The following is a 20,537-nucleotide window of genomic DNA, read 5'->3' as shown; positions in this document are numbered from 1 at the left end:
TAATTTTCCTTTTTCTTTTTCTTCTTATTTGTTTGCTTGTTTTATTTTATTTTAACTTGGAAGCACCAGTTTGCTTAGGGGACTGACAGTCAGTTGGGTAAAATCAGTGTTTGAAAAAAGCTCTGTACAATATTAATGTGTTTAGGAAAACCACTGGAAACAAAATATTTATTGCCTCTTTAAATGTATGTTTATATATAGCTTTAAGTGGTTCATCTTATTTTGTATATTCAACACTTGTTTTTAATTTTTTGTTATCAAGAAAGCTGCAGTAAGAAGTCACTAATTTAAAAAATATCATTTGAACTTGAATGATGGAAATCCAGATTAGCATCTCAGAGGAAGAATACAGAGAAGATTTTACTGTGCAAAACTTGAGCCATACATATTAAATACTGATTATGGTGTTTCAGTTCTTTGGGGGAAAAAAAAAAAAACAAAACCCTAGTCTGTCATATTGAATATAAAGTGTTATTGCTGTGGTTCTTGTTCATCTCTCTCTTCAGGGAGGGGAGGGTGATTTCTGGCCATTGTTTACCCAGTTGGTGGTGCAGCCCCAGCAGCTGGACTAGAATGATCGTGTTGGTTCAAACGACGGCACAGACTTATTTTTCTCCTCCAAAGCAGAAGAAGTCCTTATTCTCCCAATAAGGACTGTATTTAACAAAACTACAGAATGACTGACAAGAATGTACTTTTTCCTCTTTTGAATGTTCACATGTTGTTGGGGTTTTTTATATTTAAAAAAAAAAAACTACTACCTTGCAGTTTGTGCAGCTTATCGGAAGAACTGCTGAACTTCTCTTAAGTTTTTTTATGGCTTGGGATTTTGGACATGGTTGTTACTATTGTTTGAAATCAGCACCTGAGTCTTCATAACTCTTTTTGAAGTTTCTCAGAGATTTATTCCTACACATAGACATTATTTGAGAACTTCCCAGTGTCAGCTGCTTCTGAATCAGTCTCCTTACATGTAGCACAATTTCAGGAAATTGTTCTGAAAACAACTGCAAAGTGCTGAGTGAATGGTTTTCTCACAGTCTTGTGACACAGAGAAGTCAGTGAGTACATTAAATTTTGGGTCCTGGAAACATGTGACTGTGAAGGGAATGGTAGATGTGTTGTTGCATGATTCTCTGAAGAGCATATAGTGCAGCTTCAGAGCCATGGCAGGGAAGCAAGGGTGCACAAAACTGTACACATGATGAGGACTGTAATATTTATATCTCCTCAAGGAGAGAACACTGCATTAAATGTAAAGCTACTGTAAAAGAAATCTGTCTGCTGTTCTTACAAGTCTTGCTGAAAAGCTTCAGTAAGTGTCCTTAATATAAGCTGACTTTGATTGGAGTATTGTTTTTATATTTCTTCTGTAAGCTCAGGTTCCTTTTCAGTATAAATAGTCATGCATCTGAAACATTTGAACTGGTATTCATCTGCTGTTTCCCTGTCTGAGAACCGCTATCTGATCAAACCAATATTTTTTAATTATGTATTTATAGGCAGATGGGAGAATAGTTTACAGTCAATGTATGATCTTCTCTGCAAATCTTGGAATATTGTGTTGGGTTTTTTTTTTAATATTGCCTTATCAGTTTCCTTTTTTTATTACTGATGACTTCATTCTGTTTGAATTCAATGCTTCAGTTTCTTTGGGGTAAACTAATAGATTATGTATGCGATATTTGCACAGTGCTGATTGAATTCATCTGGTGAGTTTGAATGTGGTTCATATATTCACATAATTGTCAGGAGCCAAGTTGAAATTCAGAACTGTTTCATGAGCATTGCACAGGGCATCATATTTATCTCACTTTACTCAGGAGTGGGTATAACTTCCATGGTGTGTTAGAATGCAGCTCTTTCAAAAGCCAATGTCTTTTACATTTGTGCCTATAAACTGGTGCAGGAAAAAAATTGTTGAGCTTTAACTGTATCCTGAAAATATGAAGTGGATGTACTGACCAGCCCTCTTCCTGCCTGTTCCCTTCACTTTTCTAACAAATTCTCAACCTGCTGGCCATTTTTTTGCCAGACTTGACTGGTGAGTTGATGTTCAGGAGATCCTGGAACACAAAGTTTCACCAAGTGCAAATAAGCATCGTGCTAGAGAGGCCGGATGAATGCTCTTGCTGGGGAGAAACACTGCAGTGTGAACCATTATCAGACAGGGAGAACCCACAGGAGAGAAGCACAGGAAATCAGACTTCACGGAGCTGCTTGTTTCCACAGAGATTATGCTTGTGTTTTCACACTAATCCAGATGGATAACTTTCCATGTGCTGCTATCTTTCATTCAAATGTTCCTACTCATTCTCATGGTTAGGGCTTGTAGTTTAATACTGCATGGCAGAGGTTTGCCAAAGCAAAAGCTGTCAGGCCCTGTCTTGTAAAACATATAATCAGCTTGAACTCTGCAGCACCACTTCCACTCACTGGCTCAAAGGGTTTGAGCAGAAGGAAGTTCACCTACAGTGAGGAGATCTACAATCAGTGAAGCACAGGCTCCTGACTGTCTTAAAATATATCAATCTTGGATTTAATTTTAAAAGGGAGGGGGGGAAAGCCAGTGTGCATGGTATTTTCAGATTGCCTCTTCAACTAAAGTACCTGGTGGTAAAAAGTGGGTTAGACCACTGGTGACAGGTGCTATACAGTTTGCAGAGAGTTGCAGGGAGTCAGATTGGCTGGAATCAAGCTAGACCTATTGCTTGTATTTCAATGTTTCCCTCTTAGCTAGTGCTACTTTGGGCAATGTTGTTGGCAAAGCAGCAGGGACAGTACTTTGGGCCTTATCTTATGTTAGCAGCCCTCATTAAACACTTTATCTGTACTCACAAGTAATGTCAGGGGATTTCACAGGTATTTACTGCTCATGAGCTATGGACCAACCTTCACTGTTCTAAGTGATAGTCCTCATTAGCTAGACCTCAGTTTCAGTATTTTGCAAACTGGAAATGGTTCTCCTCTATTTGACAAGAATTCATGCAAGGAACAGAGGCATTTATCTGTGGAAGGAATAAAGGTGAAGAGGGAATATATTTTTTTCCCCTCAGTAGTCCACAGAGTTTGTGCAAGCTTTCTGCACTGTCTTGGCAGATCATGAGAAAAATTTCATGTGCTCTGGAAGATTTCAGTAAGTACGCCAGAGAAGCTTGAAACCTCTGGGGCTTTGTTGAGTGGATGGATAACTTAGGCTTCAGGAAAGGAAGTCATTGGATTTTTCATGGAAACATACTGATGCTGCAAGTAACCATTTCCATTCCTAACTGTATATTTAGTTGCATTTGTAGCGTAGATGGAATTTCTCTTAATTGGTAGTTCATTTCCAACCAGGATACATACTAGAAACTAAGTATTATAGAATTGATAGGTTTATATACAGTATTTTGTATGTGCTGTCCAAATTCAGTTTGCTATGCAAATGCTATAAAGGGCTTTCCTAGGTTCTGGCATACTCATAGTGGGGCACGAAGCAGCAAGATGCTCCACCAAGTCTGTGCTCGTGTGAGCAAATCTCTGTAGTCCACTGATGGTGGGGCAGAGTTAAGGTTGTAGATTAAGAGAATATATGGTGATGTGCTACAATAACAATGGTTTGAGTTTAGGAGCAGCCACAAATTAATTGTATAATTAATAATTCCCTGTGAGTGCCAGTAAATGCTACTTAGCCATACAGTCAGTACTCACCCTAGTGCTGACTACAGCAGGGCTGGAAATAGCTGCAGGAATTTATTAATTTTAAATATGACCGATGTTTTTTGAATTCTTAGCCATTTTCAGGATTTTATGTAATACTTCCTGGTTATAGCTTGAGCTTCCACAATTGTACAAGCTTAGCTGTAAGTTTAAAAAGGCTCACTAGGATCAAAACCCACAGAAAGGCATGTATTTAACTTGATAAACTAGGCAACTCCACTGGATTTACCAGAGCAGTTTGCAGTGTATGCAGTTCTCCATACAAGTGAGTCTTTGTGGATTACTAAGTGAATTACTGTTTAATTACCACTTTTAAAAGATGGTGTCAAGATTTAATAGTGTGCTTTCCCATCTCTCTTGCTTCCCCTGAATTTTCATGGTTGATGTTTGAGTTCTTTGTATGCTTGGGAGGGAGTTTGGGTTTCTTTTATGAGACAAAACTTTTCCGTGCTTCTCTGTGAAATAATAGTTTATTCTTTATCTAGAGCATATGTAATTTTAGGGAAATTCCACATTTAGCATGGGAGCAAAAGAAAATATTTTTTTGTCAGCTTATCATCATCATCATCATTATTATTAAAATATGATAGTCATTTATAGCTGCTCACTGGAATGTTAAAAGTTTTCTTGTGCTCCCCCATCTGTCTGCATCCATCTGTTGTCTCTTGTCTTGTACTGGAATTGTTAAGTTCTTTGGACAGGGATAGCCTTTTTTAAAAACAGGGATCAGGTTTACAATTAGCAGCTTTGTCGATATGCGAAAGCAAAAATCAGGCTGATATGGGCCAGTGGGAGCTATGCAAATCATGAAAATCAGATACAGTCCTTTTGTCTGGGGTCTGGCAATTCTCTGTGTGTACCTGGTGTCAGATGTGTGTGTTCATAAGAGTTTTATTGAGTTTTTTTCCCCCCAGTGGCTGCGCAGGTGGTGGGAACGCTGATCGAATCCAGCGGCTGCGGAAGGAGTACCACCAGGCCAGGAGGGAGGGCTTGCCTTTCTACGAGGATGACGAGGGAAGGACGCAGCTCTCTGACTACAACCAGTGCTGGGTAGGTCCACTGTGGCATCCAAAGTGCTTCTGCAGCGTTCAGAATTAGCAGAGTATGCTGATTGTGTTATCTGGAAATCCTGTATCAGTTTAGCGTGAATTTAGGGAGTTCATAGAAATGGAGAAGTCCCTAATGTCAGCCCACCAAAGAAAATGTTAATACTGAGAACTTGGCTAAAATTAACTTGTCTGTTCACTGTGTTTCATTTAGGCCCAGGTTTCCTCCATTAAGCCCGAGAGAGAGAGTCACTGCCAAACTTTGTCATGTGTGGTAGCATCAAGGCTTTTCAGCTGGATTTATGGTGCTCTGGCTGTTCATCTAGTAATTCTCTGGGTTAACAAGAGCTTTAGAAGAGGAGACTCACTGTGCTTAGCTGCAATGTGAGAGGGAGGAAATAAAGGCATGTCTGTCCTACCCTTTCTTCTGCACATGGGACAGCAATCTGGCCATGTTACAGCCTTTGTAACTTTTATGAAGTGAAAAATGTAATTATTTGCTCCCCTGCATCAAATTCCTTAAAATATTCTACAAACACTATAGAGCTGTTACAAGCATGGTGTATTCCCTGTTTTACATCTAGGACTCACACTACACTGAGACATATTTATCTACCTCACCATAAGAATAACCTGTAACGTATAGAGGAACCAGAGATTAAATCAACAGTGCCAGATTTTTGAATGTATTAAATAAATGCAACAGCCATAGTCTATGGGTACTCAGGAGCTCTGCCTGAGCAAGTTTTGAACTTGGATTCTTGTGTCTTTAGAAGTAATTATAATCAACCAGCACTCAAAAATGTAGCTTTGATAACATGCAATTTATGCTAAATTCAAGATTTTAGTTTAAAAAAAGACAGAATTATGTAAAAATCTTAAGAATCTATATACGTCTGAAGTTTGAATTAACATTGGTTTTAATGTCTCCAAACTATTGGTGTGAATGTTGAAGTGAAATATGTGGTGACTGCAGCTATACTACAAGAAATCCTATGCAAGAGTAGACTTTATTGAAATCACAGAGAGATGCAGAGTTAAAAGGGGTGTTTTTACATATATTATCATATATATTTGTTCATTAACTCCAAAACTGTTGTTGTATATATTATTCTGATTCAATTACCAAAAGTGTCATCTTCAGTGAAATAATTCTTTCCTTAGAGCAGTTAACTTTAATCCACTGCCTTAAATTTTGTGACCCAAATTTGTGAGTCAATGTACCTGCCATTCTTCTTCTGAATTGCTTCTGTGAACTAAAATAAGAAGATGCATCAAATGTGTCTTCCTGTTAAAATGCTATGTTGTGATAAGTGTCCTGACAGGCTTCAGACTGGGTCAGTGCTACCTCTTCAGCAGCCTGAGGATTTTTACTTCTTATCTGATACTGATAAAACTTTATTAATGCTCAGATGAGGTTGAGATTTATGATCCAGTGTAGTTTCACAAGATTCACAGGGGTTTCTTCTAGGTAATCCTCAATAAGCCGTTCCTGTTAGGTATAATGCCCAGAGATTACTGATTTCCAAAGCTTTGCTTTTCTGGTGAGGCATGTAGTCCTTAATCAAAGCACCTGAAAGGGTGCTTAAAGTACCTAAATCATTAAATTATTCATAATAGTGGCACTAGGACTGTTGCTTTTTGTCCTTCCAGTGCAGAATATTTGTAAACAGTTTTGTTGTGAGGAATGGCAGTCTGCCCAAAAATCAGAGTTTAGTTTACCTTGAGGGCTTTAGTGCTGTGAAGTTTGTTACTGCAACAGTTCTTCTTGTTGAAGTAGTTTATTTAAACTTCAAAGACTTCTGTTCTCTTCATTGCAGCAATATCATCCATTGATCCATCCAGTCCATAGGCACTTTCTTTTAGTCTGGAAAATACTGCAGCCACAGCTTGCACTCTTAGCTCTCTTTCCACTCAAGGCCAAAAGTTCTACTCCTGCCTGTAGTTTTACCCTTAAAATACCTATGTTATAATCTACAGAGACAGAAAAGAAGGAACAAAAAAAGAATCAAAATATTAAAAAGAAAACAAATGTTTCAAAGTATCTTACCAGGAGAATCCTCAAGATAGCTTTTAAGCAGTGCCATCATTCCCACCTCAGGCAGCTGACCCTGAGCAGCACTGTGGTAACACAGATTGAATAACAGCTGATTTTTTTTCCACCTTTACTTATCAGTGAAGAGACATGCTGATGACTAATTGCTTAATTGCTAATAAATAAAAACTTACTCTAATCTTCAGGATATCAAGTCTTTCTTTAAAGAGGCAATAGACAGCTGAGGAGGAGGAAGACATTCTGGCAGAAGTTTTCTTTCGTCCCACAGGAGGTTATGGCACCAGGGAAGCTGCAGCTGGAAAAGAGATGCTGGGTCTCTGTATTTGTAAGACTCCATTAGTCCTTTCCTTACTTTTCTCAGTCAACTGTTTCACCTAAGCCAACTTTCCTATAAGTTGTCTAATGTACAGCAGCTGCTGTAATCACTTCCCACCATCTCATGAAACATGCAGATAAGTTGGGAAAAGCAGAGGATAATTTGAGAAGGCACTATCCCATCGCAGATCAGCAGCCTCAGAAATGGACTCTGGGTCTTGTCCTCCAAAATAGTATCTGAGAACTCATGAGGCAAACTTCTATCTGATAAAGCTGACATTGACAAGTGGCCTTTAGCTGACACTGTAATGGGACAGAATTTCTAATAGAAGGGGTATTTCTAACAATCTGCTTTTTTTTTTTTTAAGTGGGATAAATCAAGTTAAAATGCAGAGCCGGCTGAAAAGCTAGCATTGTAAGGGAAAATGATCTCATGACAGGCAATTGGGATCCATAAATGTTTTAAAAATAAGGTCAAAAATTCATTTTAAATAGGCCTGCTATTCTCTCATCATCCATTCCTCCCCCCTGCATCCATTTTCCAATTCTCTTCTGTTCTTCTCATCTGTTGCTGAATGAATTTTTTGCTCTCTTGCGCCTTCATTCTGTTTTCTCTTCCCCACAGTCTATTCCTTTTCTTTTTGTGAGAAACTGAATAATTCAGTTTAGTATGTCTCCATAAACAGCCAAATGTATATAGCACTGTCTCTGCTATAGAGCCAGACCCTTTAAAATTCCTTTCCATTTCCACTGTGCTTTGGTTTGTTGTCAAGTTTTGCATCCTTTGGACTTCCCCCCCATCCCCATCAGCCACCCCCTCTTTTCAGCTTTATTACTAGGATAAATGATAAACCAAATTCTGTTTGGTGGATCACAAGACTTAAGGTAAACCTCAGCTAGTTAGCCAAGGGACAGGCTGATAATAAGTATAAATGTTGTCTAGGAAAATGAATGCCTTTTGTTGTCAGTGTAAAATGAGATTACCCTAAAATTTTCTGACAGCTAGGGAATATAGGGATGTCTCAGCTCTAAAAAGGGTTTAGGCATGTGCATACATGCTCATGTCTTAGTGGGACATAGATATTCAAAGCTCTCATGAAGATACCCAATAAAACCTAATCCAGGTCTCCCAAATGAGGCAGATGTTTGTGTACTATTATCATAGCTGCAGTATCAGTCAGACCCTGAAAGAACTGTGTAAGAATAAGCTGTGAGAACTTAGTCTCTCTAGGAGCTGGAAGGCTTTTTCACAGGCAATCTTTTTCAGGGCTTTAGAGTCACAGCCTAATAGCAGAGAAATAGCTAAGGAGCTGTCAAGAGAGAACATGCAGTTAGCATCTGCACTTGTATTTAAGGGCATTTAAATAATGAGGAATTAATCATCTATTTGAGGATTTACTTGGATTGTCTTACAGACTTTGTACAAATCCAGTTACTTAAAACATCAATTCTTTCCTTCAGGATGACAGTAAATCTTTGAAACTTTATCTTTTTAATGTACATTCAAGAACTGCATGTAACACCAGCCACATTGCAAATAGTTCTTCACCTGTTAGTGAGCAGCTTCACTATAGTGAACCTTGAGTTAACTGGTTCTAAAAGCCATTTCCTTATTTGCAGATAGGATTTGCAAGCTTGTAAATAACCTAAAGATACAAGAAAACCTGTCTCTGGATACTGGCTGTGAACATTTCAATTGAAACAAACGTGTAATATACTGAGTTTTGTCAGTTCCCAGTTGAGAGTAGGAAAAAAGAATCATGCCTGTGTGTGTTAAAGGCCACGTACTTTATTGTGTGCCTGGCAGGATTCCAAGCCTAAAAATCAACGAGAACAAAGAAAGGAGCATTAATAACTGCATTATTTTTCCATAATGTGTCAAAGGGTTCTGCGCTTCCTTCAGGATGAATAAGGAGCTGTTTGTACTTTTCATGATCAATTAATTCCGTGTTCAGGATGTTGCATTTCAAATAGGTTAGGTTCCTAAAGCACACAAACGTTTGTGTTGGACTATGGTTAGAAACCAGAATTCCAGCTTCTAGAATAGTAACATTCCCGTCTTCTAGCGCAATGGGAAAAGCTGGCCATTTTATGTGAAACCATATAGCAGAAACTAATGCAAATTCCAGACTTTCTGAGTCCACAGACTATTAGTAGAAAACATTAAATAAAAAGGAAAATACGATAATGTATTTAAAGTATAGCTGCTTTGAAAAATACACATTGGAAGTATTTGTTGTTAGAATACTAAGAGAGTACACAAAACATTTTATTATAATGTACGATTAACTTACTGATTGAGAACTTTTTATGGTCCCAAATTATCTCTGCTTAATGAAGGTTTTAGATTGGGATGTATTGTACAGTGCTGTTCTAACTAAGCAGAGTGATTTTGAATTTTACAGGCCAGCTTTTGAGGGTAGTTTTGGGGGGAAATTATTTGGGAGAAATCCCCGCCAAACCTCATGTGGAAAATAAACTATTCCAAATGGCACATGCAAGGAGAGCCAAATTCAATTCCATTAATACTAGTAATAAAGAGTGACTTCTGTAACTTGTTTGGAATCATTCCTACTTATACAAAGGTTAGATTTGGCTCAGATATCTGAACCAGAGGGGAGTCTGAAATGCTCATGTCTTCATGCATACACTTTGTACATGCTCTCATTTACCAGGGGAAACAATTCTGGTGCCATATGTCATCTTATCAAAGCTCATTGGTGCTGTTTATACCCTACATTATGTGATTCCACAAATTCATCATGCCATCTATTCCTCAAGGTGCCTCTGCATACAGCTGGGTTTTGTTGTTTTTCAGTGCAGGGGGGTGATTCTAAGGAAGACAAACACTAAGCATTTCTCTTATTTCATACAAGTTGCTGAAAGAAATCAGACAAAAGCATGTGGTGCTGCCAGGCTGTGGCTGTCCTTGCAGGCTCACAGTACTGAGAGATTCCAAATGTGCCAGCAATCATGTCCCTTGCAGTTAGGACAGGTTCTTCTGATACTGCCCAAATGGAGGATTTGAGGGGAGCATTGCAGAGATCATGACAGCTGCCATGGATCAACCTGATATGATATGAAGGGCCCTAGAGGTTTTCCATTGTATACATTTTGCCTGATTTGCTGATACGTTAAGGGAGGCAAGAAACAAATCTCTAACTGGTAATTATATTGATGAGGGGAGTTTGTGAGCAGGTAATCCATGCTGTTTAGTATGCTGAGCAGTTACTGTGTTTGAGCACATAGCCCACAGCTCTGCAGCTTTTATCTGTTGACTTTTTATTCTGCGGGGCAAAGAAAATGGGTACAAAACCTTTTTGGAGCTAGCTGTAATCTGGCTTGACTGCAGTTCTCAATAGTAGCTGGATCTTTGAAGTTTGCATTAGGTTTGGTAACTCCTGCCAGTACAGGCTTCAACAAGTGTCTGTCTGTTTGCTGGTCACTCTGTAAACAGGGAGCTGTGTGGCCACATCCCCTGAGCATGTGTGCACACTGTGCCAGCATCAGGTGGGGAAGCTGGAAGAGGACTGGGATTGTAACACGGAGCCTTCGCACGTGGGGCTCCAAAGCCGGTGCTTTGCACCCTGAGCCTTCCCTCCCTTGCTTAGCCCCAGTGATTCTTCTCTGTGACAGCTTGGTCCTGACCCCCAGCAGCTCAGTGCCCCACACACCAAGAGAATCAAATACAGCTGCTCTGAGTCTGACTACAGGGGAGGGAGGAAAGAGGGCTTCCTTTTAAAATTGACCTCCTCTTCCTCAGGCCATTAGTAAGAGGCCTGCTTCTACTTCTGGAAGGGGGCCCCAGTTACAACATTCATTTTTTAATCACAAGACAAGTCTGTTATGCCACTGAAATTCATGTCTGAAGCTAAGCATGTGCTTAGGTATTTATTGGATAAGGCCTGAAATCAGGCCTCAAACCTGACCCCCTTCAGGCACAAGCTTTGGCTTTTGCTACCAGGTATCCGGTGCATTTGTCAAATAGATGCTGACATGGTTGACTTCTCCTTCAGTTCTTACAACTTAATTTCCCTGGGTCATGCTCATGTTCAGTGTTGCTGATTAAAAAGAAATCTCCTCTCTAAAACATACCTATGATCCAAAGAGTAGCCTGGCTACTGTTGTCCCAGGCAGCACCCCCTTTCCTGAAGATCTGGTCCAGCTTTGCCTACTAGGGATAATACCCTGCTAAAACAGAGAGTGGTTTGGACAAAGGACTGCAAAATTTGTCCATTTAACATCAGGGAAAGCAGAATGACCTCAGTGAGGCAAACAGCAATGATTGCCCAGTGTGTGCAGAACTTGGGGGTCAAGGGTTGAGCTTGAAAGAAGCTGGGTCAAGTAATACAACTATGGCATTGAGGCTGTTAGAGAGCCCAGATCTTGTATTTGTTATACTTAAGTATGTGACAGAAGCCAACTGAAATAATGGACTTTTCATTACTTTTGATTTCTGGATTGAGTTCTTCTGTTGTATAACTGTGCAGCACTTCTCATTATTGCAGTGCAAGATCTGAGCTGGAAGCCTTGGGTCTTTTTGAGTTTTGCTGAAGTTCCTCGCTGCAAAATGCACTTTGCAGAACTGCTTGTTAAATTCCACCTAGGTGCAGCTTCAGCCGTCAGGGTCTCAGTGCTCTGGCTACATTGTTGTCTTGAAGTTAGAAAAACATTAAAAAGTTCAAGATTTTTTCACAGCCAAGGTGTGAAAAGTAATTAGAATGTATCGCTGGGTGCTGGGTATAAGCAATTATCTGTGAATATATAAAGGCCCTTTTTTTCTCAACAAACAGGCGGCATTGCTATAATTATTTAAAATGAAAAAGAAAGTCAGTGACTCAGACACGGAGAGATTGGATGGATAACTTTATTAGTTCCCAGCCTAAGGTCTGTAGTGCAGATGCTAATCTAATATCAAGACTGCATTAAAATAAAGTACAAAATATGGAAAAAGAGAACTGCATTTACCCTGTAAGGCTGGTGCTGTACATAACTTTGACTGCTCTGCTCAAGGCCGGCTCTCTTCAATGTTCAGCTCCGAGTCTGGCTCTTAAAAAATGCTGGAAAAGGGAGCACTTCTTTCCTGCTCCATACAGAATCTGACTAGAACACATTCCTGCTATCAAATGTGCTGAATTTTGAGAAGTTCTGCAAAAGTTAGTAATCAATTTAATCTTTGTTTGCATTGAGTTTTATAAAACTTCTTCAGTGTTCTTGCTTGGTTTAGTAAATTGAATTTGTAAACAGAAATTTCCCAATGCAGAATGGCATCATGCAGCCTAACCTGAAGGGTTGATTTTGATTTGAATTTTTTGGTGTGTTTTTGAGACGCTAATCAAGGGGTTGTTTATGTTAAGCACATGGTTTTGACACTAAACACTAAGAAAGCAAGTGCAATACTCCTGCCTGTGTTTTTGTTGCTTTTTCTTCATCAAATGGCGTGACTGCTGTGTTAAATGTCATGTTGCCCAATATTAAGTAGAGTCATTCCATTTGAACAGTGTGTCGTAAGTCCTGTATGATAGGAGATATTGAGTCTTCTGTAATCCAGGTGATATTGGAATGTCTGCCTTGCAAGCAGAAATACGAGTTCTGACCCTTCTGCCTCAACGGCTGTCCTGCTGTTCAGGACAGATGATATGTGAATAACCCAGAGTAGCATAGATTTCATAAAGTTGTATATCAAATTTAGCATGTAAGTTGTGAATGTGTACAGCTGAGCACTGGCATCTCCTCTACAGTGCAGTCTAGTCACCAATTAAGAGATCTTTCTAGATTTAGTCTGTTCATCCATTTTCTTCCTAGGCTGGAATTATGATTGTCAAAATGACTATTGCAAATAATGTCCTTCTGTATTAGGAATGCCAGTGCTGCACATGACAACAAACAATGGCAGTATCTCTGAAGGACCCCTAGGGAAGCCTGGATCAGGTTATGCTTTCCACCATCAGCTTTTGCAAGAAAAGTCACAGTAACAGATACCTAGAGTGAAAATCTGCCTTTGAAGTTACTGTGTGAGTAAAAATGGAGTCACTTGGTTTCAACTACAGAATATCATTTAATATAACCATGCTTACTTGTAATGCAGTAAGTGTGGTTATATTAAATTATATTCTATAGGTCGTAATTTGATGATAACTTCTTCAAGATAAGATATAAATTTATAATTTGAAATACTTGCCTGTGCCTTCCATCCCTGGTCTGACATCATCAAAACAAAGTCATTCTGACAATCTAAATTCAATCTTTCCTGTGGAATGATTATAGGGGAATTTAGCAAAATGCTATCTAGTGATTCCCACCAGTGGATCAGTATGAACATTTACATTTGCGTTTGAAGCTAATTTTTAATGGATTTCTCCTAATTTGCTAGGAAGATACCTGACAAGTTAGCAATTAAACTGTAATTTGGTCACTGAGGTGTTTACAGGGATTAATAGATCTCTCTCTTGAGCCTATGCTCCTGGGTTTGAAATAACAGCTATACTGCGTGGTAGCATGACCCCACTTGAGTTTCACACACACATGCACAAAATGAAATTCCATCACATTTTAATGCAAATTTTACCTTTGCAAATGATGGCCTGAAAAGAATGAGTTTCCATGGTAACCTTAGGGAACACATAACCTGTTTATCATAACTTCTCCATGAAGCAAGACAGGGGGTGGGGAACATGCTTTGATGTCAGCTGTATTTTTCTGTAGACAGCATTCTGCTCTAGCACATACAGAGAATTTACCAAAATACTTGCTTACTATCCTAAATGAACTTTTTTTTTCTGCTCTTAGAAACAAAAGCAGTCATATGGAATAACACAGGAGGTAACTGCAATAAGCAATATTCAACTCCATTAACTGACCTTTCAGCTCCTGTTTATCATTTGACAATTAGGTCAACATTTTGAAAGACCAATTAGAAATTAATAGTTAACTGATCTCTTCCATCACTTTATCTTATCTTGCTTTCCCTCCATGCTTTAAACTTTGCCCTGCTGCCTTTCCAAACCACTTTTTTTTTCTTGTTCTTTCACTTCACTGCTGAAAGTACTTTTTTGAAAAATGCCTTGAAATATCTCTGACTCCTACATTTTGGAGCTACCACAGAAAAGAATATATTGATTATACTTCACATTCAGTGCTGACTTTTGGAGTTGAGGTGGTGGCTCCTGGAGCTGCCATTAGTGAGAGTGACTTTGATGGCTGTGAGCATCTGTAAGGTTGTATTTGTCCTGCAGATGCACAATAACTCCTGGCTAAAGGAAAGTATGTCTGCAACATTTTTTAAGGTCATTAGGAGTAAGGAACAGATGTTGAGGTTTTTCAGAATGCAGCTTTGAAGTGCCACTTAGGAGTCAACTGACAAGACTGACCCTATAGGCAGTGATTTTTGGGACTGGAACACAGAGGAACCATTGCCCAAAGTTACCCATCTGGTATCCATCTGGTACCAGCAAACAACAGACAGTACCAAATCACAGAAAAACTGTACCAACTGCTAAATTGGTATCAGCAAGCAAAGAAGGTCACCACCCAACAGCAGTTGCAAGCAGGAGAAACAATGTCTGTAACATTTACAGACTGGTATCTGAAGATCCGGAGGAACCTGATGCCATAGCATATGGAAAGCAATTCCTGTCTCTAAGCCTGCTTATGCTGATGTTGTTTGCTCAGTATTAATCCAGGTTTGGGGGAGTTTTTTGGGTTTGTTTTTTTTTTTGTTAACCATATTGAATTTGCAGTGTGGAGAGCTTTTGTCACGATGCCATTGAGAGAGCGCCTCTCTTTATTGGCATCTGTGTTTAACAGGATTAAGGTGGATTTAATACCCTGTGCTACAGACTAACCATTCAAATTCTAGGAGTACTGTTCCATAGTGGTGTCAAGTCACAGTGAAAGGAGTTGAAGTTAACTTTTAACTCCGTGACGATTTACTCTGCAGCTTTTCTTTGATGTGCAGTATTCTTGGGGAGAGCTGTGGCAGGGGGTTGTTTTCCAGTTTTACTGCCGTCTTCCTCTTCTTCCCTTTGGTCATTTGCCCCCTTCTTCCTCCTTTTCTTTTCTTGAAGCAGTGTGCTGGTTTGTACGGTAGCTAAGTGCATAGAATACAATAATACAACAGTGAGAGATTTAGTGCCTCTAGGTGCTACCCCTTCTACACTTGAAGACCTCCAGCAAGGCATGATTTTATAGACAATGAAAGGCTTGCTCTCCCCTGTGAAGCTGCCCGCCTGCAGGAAGCTTTTCACTGTCTATTTCCACTACTTGCTCTGCAATTTAGTTCCATGCCCTGCTATTTCCCCCTTCCCTCCCTCTTTTCTTCCCTGACATACACATGTATATACCCCCTGCATGCACATTCAGCACCAACACCAGATGTAGGCAGACGCCACAAAATAGCTTTATCTCAATGTGTGCATTGAAACGCTCAAAAATACACCAAACATTTTCATTTTGCCATCCTCATCATAAATGGAAATATTGATCTGTCCTCTGTTTGCTTTCCAGGTACTGACACTGTCATTTCATTTTCCCTAAAAAGAACACAAGCTCATAGCTGAGCTGCAAAGCATGGCCATTACACCCTGGCACTAGTGCCAAGAACTCTGCTGACTTAGCTAGAGAAAGATGCTGAAAGCCTGACTTTGAGAGAAAATTCAATTCAATTGACTTCATACAATGTCTCTCATGAAGTATTTCAAAATGCTTTATATCAGGAGATAACATAATGAGAAAATGCTTTAGAGAACTGGGTATTCAGATAGCAAGACAAAATGATACACAACAATGATCTGGAGTAAAAGAAAAGACGACTGTCATTTAAAAGCAGTAATCATCTGGATAAGTAGTCTTGTAAACTAATTACAGTGAGAAGAGAAGCAAAGAATGCAAGACTGGGAGGAACAAGAAGCAGCTTAGTTTCAAACAGGCTAAAGCAGAGGACTGGTTTCATGGAGAGAGAGGAATTACGCACAGTATTGTAGAACAACTAAAGGAGACCTGCTTTAGAAATGTATCCACACATATGGATTAGTATGCTGTATATTGCATCACACGTGTACCTTTGTGACAGGTTAAGTTATTCTCTTTAGTGGCTGGGAAGAGATTAATTACTTCGGCCTGGTTCAGGAGAAGAGCAATTGAAATGCCTCCTTGTAGGAAAGAATCAATGCTGATGGGTGCTGTGGCTTTTTGGGTTTTTTGTTTTGCTGCTTTCAAGATTTTCTCTCAACTCAAGGGAAACTTCTGTTTGCCTCTAATTTGAGAATAGGTTTGCAAGTGAGGGTGTTGCAAATCTGGTGCTCATTAAAGACAATTAAGAGATAGAATTAACCAAAACATATTATACAACTAATGGAAAAGGAAGCCACCCACAGAGACGGACACAGGCCAGGAAATGATCTCATTTTGCTTGGTCAAAGGAAACCATAGTTCTCCAGCACCAGGGATCGGGGCATCTCAGAGCAAGGCTTCAGAAAGCAGAGTATTTTCTTTGTGGGACTGTGCAAAACCACTCTGCAGTTCTGGCTTCACCTCCATCTTTGCTGTTTTCTCTCTCTTTAATGTTGCAAGATACAGCAAATGCTGAGAGCTTGTTTTCCTCAAAACTAAGGCAATTGCCATGTTTTTAAACTGTTATGGGAACAGCCTGTTTCCCTTTTAAAGTTCCCATCTGTGTTTGTATTTCCCTCAGTCTATTGCTTTTATAGAGAATTTTCTGCTCCCTCCAAATCCAAACCATTAGTTTCACCTCCTTGAACAAGAGGTAGGGCATTACCGAGGAGGAAAAGTAAATCCTGAGATAATCAGCCCTGCTTAATTCCACCATGGAACACTGCTGTTTTCAGTGTTCCTGGTGTTCAGTGCATAGGGAGAAGGGAAGAGTGACTCTGAGAATGTACATTTGTGTGTGAGCATGTGTATGTATATATCTGTAGAGAGGGACAGTCAGAAGGGGAGCATTTAATTGCCTTGCAATCGGACCAACCAAGTAGTGTTCTGATTGCACACAGCTGATTTTCTAAGTGAAAATCTTCAAACCTATTCAGCAGCAAAACCCAGATCATCAGTGACTCTGGAGTGTGTGTCTGTGTTTCTTACAGGGAAAAGGAAGGATGGTTTGATTACTATCTCTTTTTTCCTTTGGACAAGAGTGTTTTTCTCATCCAAGGGAAATGCATTCTAGCAGCATGAACATAACTATTAATCAACACTTAAGCAATAATCAGTGAATGAAAAATGATGACCAGAAACTGAAAATGTACTTGCATAGATACTTTGGTGCTTTTTCTTTGAGATCATGCCCTTGCATTTTAACATGAACAATTCTTATAAAATTAGTGCTGATATATTCCAAAAGGCAGTGATTTTAAAAGCCAGCGCTTATTTTTCACTTCAAAAAAAAATGCTAACAGGGAATGATACATTAGGATCTGCATAAGTAATGTTACAATGCTACCTTGGTAGTCTCTGAGACAGTCTCAGTTGATATGAACCAGTAATATCTTACAGATTTACTTAAGAGATGAAGATGCCAAAATCATCATCACTGGAATGCTGTATTCAAATGTGTGAAGACATGTTCAGGATACAGAGATATAAATGTTTTTCCTGTGTATTTTTACTCAAAAAAGAGATAAAGGCTCTGAGAGGTGCAGGTGTATGTTAGCTTTGGGAATGCCTCCAAGAGGAATCAGATGCTATTGAAATTAAAACAAAACCTCCCTCAGTATTTAGCATGCTTTCCTGAATCAGGGCCAGGGTGTGTGGTGGCACCCAGCAAAAACCAAGGCTGTGAGATTCTGCTAGTGAGCAATACCTTGCTTTTGTTCTTCAACACATTTTTGACAAACTCAGTCATGGTTCTAATAGCATCAAGTGTTCTTTGGAATAATCTCAAAACCAGATTAGTATAAAATGCTTAAACGTGAGTGTGTGCTTAAAAAAAAGCAAGCACAACATTTCCTGGTACTGAGCCCAGAAAGCAGAAATTTAGGAGACTGCAAGGTCATAACTTGGTGATTGGGCCATGAACAGGCATCTATAGCCATCCATTGATTCACCTTTCCAAATTATTTAACCTGTATTTCTGTTGACACAAACATAAAAAAGTTCATTTCCCACACTACCCAAAACAAACTTAAAGACATTGGACATGATTTGAGAACCTCTGACAATCGTAGTGCTGAGTTACCTGGAAAATGGAGCAGGAACAGAAAAACAAGGTGTCTCAGGATCTGCTGGGAAGATACTGCTTCCTTCCTTATTCTTGGGAATAAGTTTGTTTATAACAAACAAGTTTATAACAGGGAAGTTGAAAGTGCTCTCTCTTCAGTGGTGAAGGTGATTTTAAGAGTTCCTGTGGAATAACATCTTGGTTTGCCATTGCAGCCACTTAGTGAAGAAAAGCACAACTAAGAATATCAAAAAGAAATATTAAAGGTGCTGTCTTATATCCAAACAATGGTAAAGCAGTAGCAATGGGCTCATAGAACATTAGACTCCTCTTCGAGGACTACTTCTGCCATTAAAATCAATGCAACTTAATTAAAGCAAATTATAGATAGATACATCTATAAATAAGATATTAAAGTGCGCCGCTGAATATGATAATTGCTGCATATTTAGCAATCAGCGTGTGTGTTCTGCTTTTGCCAGGAGGGATTTCTTTCAGAGGAATCAATGGAGCTTTATTAAAAACCATCCAAATTAGAGGGAGAAGTGATGAGTGTTATAATAACGCAAAATCACTGTTTCAACTTTCATTGCAAAACCAGGAAAGCAAAATATATCCCTCTTTGTGTATGTATGGAAAACATCAGGAAAATTCTTTTGAGTTGTAGACACTGGTAGAATTTTTAATCTTTACCTTTTGATGCAAACCATAAAAAACCTGGATGGAAGAATCCTTGCCTTCTGTGGGAATGCTGGAGGTCTTTGAGGGTGGGATAATGAGGATATCACAGCAGTAAGGAGTTAAGGAGACCCCATCGATCAACTTCCTCCATTTCACATGGACCATCCAGTTCACTGCCTTACATCACCCACCTCTGTTTCAGCAGCTAAAGGAAGTGTTAGCAAGTCAAATTGTGTTCTTAAATTTCACTTGCAATTCCCAGAATCAGGCAGAGTTGAAATGCAAAAAATAAGTGGTTAATTTTGATGCTTCACCTGTGTATGAAACATTGAGACCAGGGTGGGGAACAAATACACTTTTACCTCTCCATTTTTCTTCAGTTTTCACTTAATTGAAAACAAAAACCAACTGTGTCTCAGCAGAGGGGAGACCTGAAGGTTAAAGGGCAAATTCCATTATACCACGGCTCTTTTTGGCATGCTGAATCTCAACCCATGTGATTAGAAACACTCACAGACAAAAGAAGAGCTTTGAGAACAGAGGTCAAACCAGCATCTGAATCAAGTCCTTTAGCAGATGATCACAAGACTATTGAAAAATGTACTAAGCAATGCAGCAGTTCTATGTGTCATGTTTATACACAGACTTTCAGGCAAAAAGCAGAACTGGGTGGCATTTTCAAAGCACTTGGATTGATGGCAGAGCAGAAGCTTCACTCTGCAGCCTTCCTGGGGTGGCTCCTGTCTTATAGTGCATGTCAGTCATATAAAATACAGTGGTAGTATCCTGCCATTTTTATGGGTAGAAAACCACAGTGCACAAGCTCAAGTGACTTTTCTGAGCATACGCAGTGAATGAGAGAAAAAGTTAGGAGTCCCAGGACTCCTATCTCAGTAAGCTTTTCCTGATTTCCCGTAATTTTAAATTAGTCAGGTGTGGCTCAAGTGGAGTCAGCAGTGTTTTGTCCTGAATTCAAAAACGTGTAGCTAAATCTCATCAGCCGTGAGAAGGTTACTTAGTGGGCAGCACACTGTCCAAATTTTCTTTCTGATCTTAATGGTAATTGAAATGTTTGGAGGAGGCTTATTGTTCAGGAGTCAGGGAAAAAAAAGGGCTAAAGCAAAAGTAAGTGGACAGCCATGCTTAGCATATAAGTAAAGAATTAATAATCCTGAATGCAACACCCACTGTATATTATTGTTAACAGTGGGAAACATTTGAGTAGAAGAGTGGCTGGTTAAGAAGTTTTAAATTTTTTTTTTTAACCAACTGACTTCTGCAATGATGAGGAAGTTTTCTATATGCAATTTTGAATACCTGCAGGAGAGGGAACAGTATTTGCATCTTTAAGACAGCCAGCCTGAAAATGTTTCTGCATCATTTATTTTCCTTATAAGCAGTATCCATGGTCTTGGGTTTTAACTGTGCTGACTTCACTCAGGATGGACTTTTAGCAGAGAGTTAGGTGGGAATCTGTGAGAAGAAGTAGAGCCTCAGGCAGAAACACACTGGCCTGCTGAATTCTGCTGATAGGGGCAAGGAGATGTTGCTGATTTCTATTTGCAGT

At 39.3% G+C, this 20,537-nt stretch overlaps 1 protein-coding gene across 4 annotated transcripts in view; it reads left to right on the top strand.

The window, feature by feature from the left end:
- PARD3B (par-3 family cell polarity regulator beta) overlaps window positions 1–20,537 on the top strand; it is a 383,975-nt gene that overhangs the window by 329,423 nt on the left and 34,015 nt on the right. For all 4 annotated transcript variants that reach the window (XM_056496182.1, XM_056496185.1, XM_056496183.1 and 1 more), the window contains one exon: window positions 4,614–4,749. In XM_056496182.1, the coding sequence (XP_056352157.1) occupies window positions 4,614–4,749 (136 nt within the window). The remainder of the gene's footprint in view (window positions 1–4,613; window positions 4,750–20,537) is intronic.

Source organism: Oenanthe melanoleuca, chromosome 7 (genome assembly GCF_029582105.1).
Source record: "Oenanthe melanoleuca isolate GR-GAL-2019-014 chromosome 7, OMel1.0, whole genome shotgun sequence".
NCBI lineage: Eukaryota > Metazoa > Chordata > Aves > Passeriformes > Muscicapidae > Oenanthe > Oenanthe melanoleuca.
This window is presented reverse-complemented; position numbering and strand designations above follow the sequence as displayed.